Source organism: Nicotiana tabacum, chromosome 10 (assembly GCF_000715075.1).
Source record: "Nicotiana tabacum cultivar K326 chromosome 10, ASM71507v2, whole genome shotgun sequence".
NCBI lineage: Eukaryota > Viridiplantae > Streptophyta > Magnoliopsida > Solanales > Solanaceae > Nicotiana > Nicotiana tabacum.
The window spans coordinates 134,622,153-134,626,539 of record NC_134089.1 but is presented as its reverse complement, the minus strand read 5'-3'; the positions used below and the strand labels follow the sequence as shown (position 1 = coordinate 134,626,539).

Sequence of the window (4,387 nt, the reverse complement as noted above, 5' to 3'; positions counted from 1 at the left end):
TAAGAAATGGGTCGAGGTTGTTAGTTGGTCAGGCTTGCCTAGCAGTGTGTTTGGCGCCATAACGATCGGGGTTGGGGTCGTGACATTGGAACATATAGAAGAACCAGATCCTTCTATAATAAAGTTAAGTGAAAATTGGGTACCACTCAAATCACTCCCCTCCCCCCTTGTGTGGAATTGAAGTATAAAATATCAATTGGTATCAGAGCAGGTTATCCTTGAAAAGGCTAACACCTTAGAACAGATCAAGATGAGTGCACCACTTGAAAACTGGGAAGGACATTCCACTGCTAGGCCTCCACTCTTCAATGGCCAGTACTACTCCTGGTGGAGAAACAGGATAAGAGATCACATTATAGGTGAAGACTATGAGCTATGGGACATTGTCACTGATGGTCCCCTGGCTACCACGAAGAAGACTGCTGAGGGAGTAGAAGTGCCAAAACCTAGAGCTGACTGCACGGCTGAAGACTTGAAAAAATGGGAAAAGAATGCTAAGGCCAAGAAATGGCTTATGTGTGGACCTGGTCCAGACAAGTACAATAGAATTCAAAGTTGTACTACTACTAAGGAAATTTGGGATACTTTGTAAGTGGCTCACGAAGGAACTCCTCAAGTGAAGAGATCAAGAGGAACACTATTGTACTATCAATATGAGAATTTCACCATGAAAGAAGGAGAAACCATCCAAGAGACGTACACGAGGTTCATAACACTAACAAATGAACTTAAGTCTCTTGGAAGGATTTCCTTGGAAGGTAAAATCGATGCTATCTAGGAATCGAAGAACATTACCACTCTCAAGTTAGACGAGTTAATTGGAAATCTCACAGCCGACGAACTTAGAAGGAAAAACATGAAGATGGATGCTCCCAAGAAGGAAAGAAGCCTGGCTCTCAGAATCTCTAAAGGTACAGATCTAGAGGAGGATGAAATGACTATGATCACGAGGGATTTCAAGAAGTATCTAATGATAGGAAAGGGTTCTTCAAGAGGGGCAACCTACAACAAACCAAGGGTACCTGAAAAACAAACCAACGAGGGCTGTTTCAAATGTGGTAAGACTGACCACATGATCAAAAATTGTCCTCAATGGGAAATTGAATGGAAGAATGAAAGGGCTGAACGAAGAAACAAGAATAAGGAACAAGTTCATCCCAAGAAGAACAAAGGATCAACAAAGGCTATGGTTGCTGCTTGGGGAGAGAGCTCAGATGAGTATTGAGAAGATGAAGATGGAGATGAACAAGAACTTATGGCAATTGGAGAGTCCGATGAGGAATCTGAGGTAAGTATAATTCATCTCAAAGACAAGATCAAATTTTTGTTTAAAGAAAGGCTGTCTGAGTTACTCCTGGATTTCATTGATGAATTTGAGGATCTAAATAATGAAAATGAGAAGTTGTCTAAGGAGTGTGTGATTCTGAAAGCTAAGTGATAAAATCTGGAACTTAGGGCTAGTGAAAGAGATAGTAAAAATGTTGAGTTAAAGAACCAAGTTCATGAACTTGACACCACTGTCCTAGAGCTAAGATCTGAAAATCTAAAACTGAAATTAGGAACAGGTAAAAAGAAAGTTGATTACATACACCTCACTTTAGAAGGAAATTTAGGAAAAATAAAAGAAGAGTTATACAAAAAGGATGAGCAAATAAGAGTACTAAAAAAGGATCTAAGCAAGATCAAGCATGAGCTAGACAGGACCTGTAAATGGAACAGGTCCTCTGATGCAATTTCATGGCTATAAGAACATCACAGTAGCAATAAAAGAGGACTTGGCTACGAGACCCCTGCACCTAAGTGGGATCCCCAAAGCAAGTACATCACTCTTCCTGAGAACAAAATCTGCACACATTATGGAAAGACTGGCCACTATAAAAGTGAGTGTATTGCAAAAGAAAAGGCTAGTCAAAAGACCAAAACTTTTGTTCAAGAGAAATACAGGTTGCCAGGATGGGTTAAAAGGAATTTAATTCACCCTTTTTCTTATAGAAAGGGACCCAAACTAGTTTGGGTTCCTAAGACTAACCCTTGATTTCTTTTTGCGGGTCTAAGGAAGGGGAGCAACCAAATATGGTACATGGATAGTGGCTGTTCAAAGCATATGACTAGAAGTAAGAACCAGTTCCTTTCACTTGAGGACCTAAAAGGAGGTAATGTCTCCTTTGGAAATGGCAAGAAAGGTGAGATAATTGGGGTTCAAAAGCTAGGTAAGACAAACTCACATTCCATTGAGAATGTCTACTTGATATATGGCTTGAAATATAGCCTAATCAGTGTATCACAACTATGTGACAGAGGTAACTTGGTAGCATTCACCTCTACCAAATGTTTTGTGATAAACCTTATCACTAACAAGATTGTTTTGCAGGGAAAAAGAGTAAACAATATATACATTTAGATTTGTCCACTCTTTCAGAAAATGAACTCACTTGTCTAAGTGTGTTGGACAATGATCCCCTCCTTTGGCACAAAAGACTTGGACATGCAAGTCTAAGTCAACTCAACAAATTAGTCTCCAAGGACCTAGTGATAGGGCTGCCTCAAGTTTAAGGAAGACAATGTTTGTGAGGCTTGTGCAAGGGGGAAGCAGGTAAAATCCTCTTTTAAAAGCAAGAAAGTGGTAAGCAAGACCAGGTCGATGGAACTGGTTCATATGGATCTTTGTGGTCCAATGAGAACATTAAGCATAGGTGGTAAGAAATATATGATAGTGTTTGTTGATGATTACTAACATCTAAGGATGAAGCATTTGATATGTTCACTGCCTTTGTTAGAAAAACTCAGATATAAATAGGTAATCAACTTGCATCAATTAGGTCTGATCATTGAACTGAATTTGAAAATGCTAAGTTTGCTGAATTTTGTGATGAGAATGGTATAGATCATAATTTTTCTGCCCCTAGGACTCTTCAACAAAATGGAGTAGTTGAAAGAAAGAATAAGACTCTTGAAGATATGGCTACGACTATGCTTCTTTCTTGTAAACTTCCCCATAGCTTATGGGCAAAAGTTGTAAACACTACATGTTACATTATTAATAGGTGCATGACTAGACCTCTTATATGAGTTACTTAAAGGGAGAAAATCAAATATATCCCATCTTAGGGCATTTGGATGCAAGTGCTTTGTGCACAACAATGGAAAGGATTCCCTAGGTAAGTTTGATCCCAGAAGTGATGAAGGGGTATTCTTGGGATATTCCTCACATAGAAAAGCTTATAAAGTATACAACAAAAGAACTATGTGTGTAGAAGAAAATGTACATGTAGTTTTTGATGAAACTAATATTCTTTCTAAGAGACAGGAACATGAAGATGAAGTTATTGGGCTGGTAAAAGAGTTAAATGAAATTGCACCAGAAGAAGGAACAGGTGATGGAACAGGTTCTTTTATCCAGTGCAACCTGACAGGGGGAACTGAACAAAGAAAAACTGAATCTAATCCCCAAATAGAACCTGTCCATGATCTTGTTCCTCAGCAACAGAACATGAGAGAAACATCAAACAGAAACCAGTTGGTTGTGAAACCTTACAATTATCAAAGTTCTTATCCTATTAAGAACATAATTACTGATCCAATCTCTGGAGTTAAAACTAGATCTCAATTAAAGAATCTATGTGCTTTGATGCTTTTATCTCTTATTGAACCTAAAAATGTTGCTGAGGCTTTGCAGGATGTAGACTGGGTAAATGCAATGCAAGATGAACTCAATCAGTTTGAAAGAAGTCACGTTTGGCATATGGTTTCAAGACCCAAGGACAAATCAGTAATTTGCACTAAATCGGTCTTCAGAAAAAAACTTGATGAAGATGGAACTGTTACAAGGAACAAGGCAAAGTTGGTGGTTCAAGGTTACAGCTAGGAGGAAGGCATAGACTATGATGAGACCTTTGCTCCAGTTGCAATATTGGAAGCAATAAGACTCCTCATAGCCTTTGCAGCACACATGGAATTTACTCTTGATCAGATGGATGTCAAAATTGCTTTCCTAAATGACTACCTAAAGGAAGACGTGTTTGTCAAACAACTTCCAGTGTTTGAGAGTAAGGAGTGTCCAGAACATGTGTATAAATTAGACAAGGCTCTCTATGGATTCAAGCAGGCTCCAAGAGCATGGTATGAACGGTTGTCCAAATTCTTGCTTGAACATGGCTACAAGACAAGTAAAATTAACACTACTCTATTCTTGAAGGAAAAAGGTAAGGACCTTCTTGTAGTACAAATATATGTTGATGACATAATTTTTGGGGCAACCACTGAAAAATTAAGTAAGGAATTTGCAAAATTTATGGGGAGTGAATTTGAAATGAGTATGATGGGTGAGCTTAATTTCTTCTTAGTCTTGCAAATTAAAAAAAACTCAAATGGAACCACGATCCATCAG

At 38.5% G+C, this 4,387-nt stretch overlaps 1 protein-coding gene across 1 annotated transcript; it reads left to right on the top strand.

Annotated features, from left to right (window-relative positions):
* The first annotated feature begins 250 nt into the window (after positions 1 to 250).
* On the top strand, positions 251 to 592 carry LOC142165396 (uncharacterized). The gene has a single exon (XM_075223961.1). The coding sequence runs from the start codon at positions 251 to 253 to the stop codon at positions 590 to 592; it is 342 nt and encodes a 113-aa protein (XP_075080062.1).
* Positions 593 to 4,387: the final 3,795 nt, after the last annotated feature.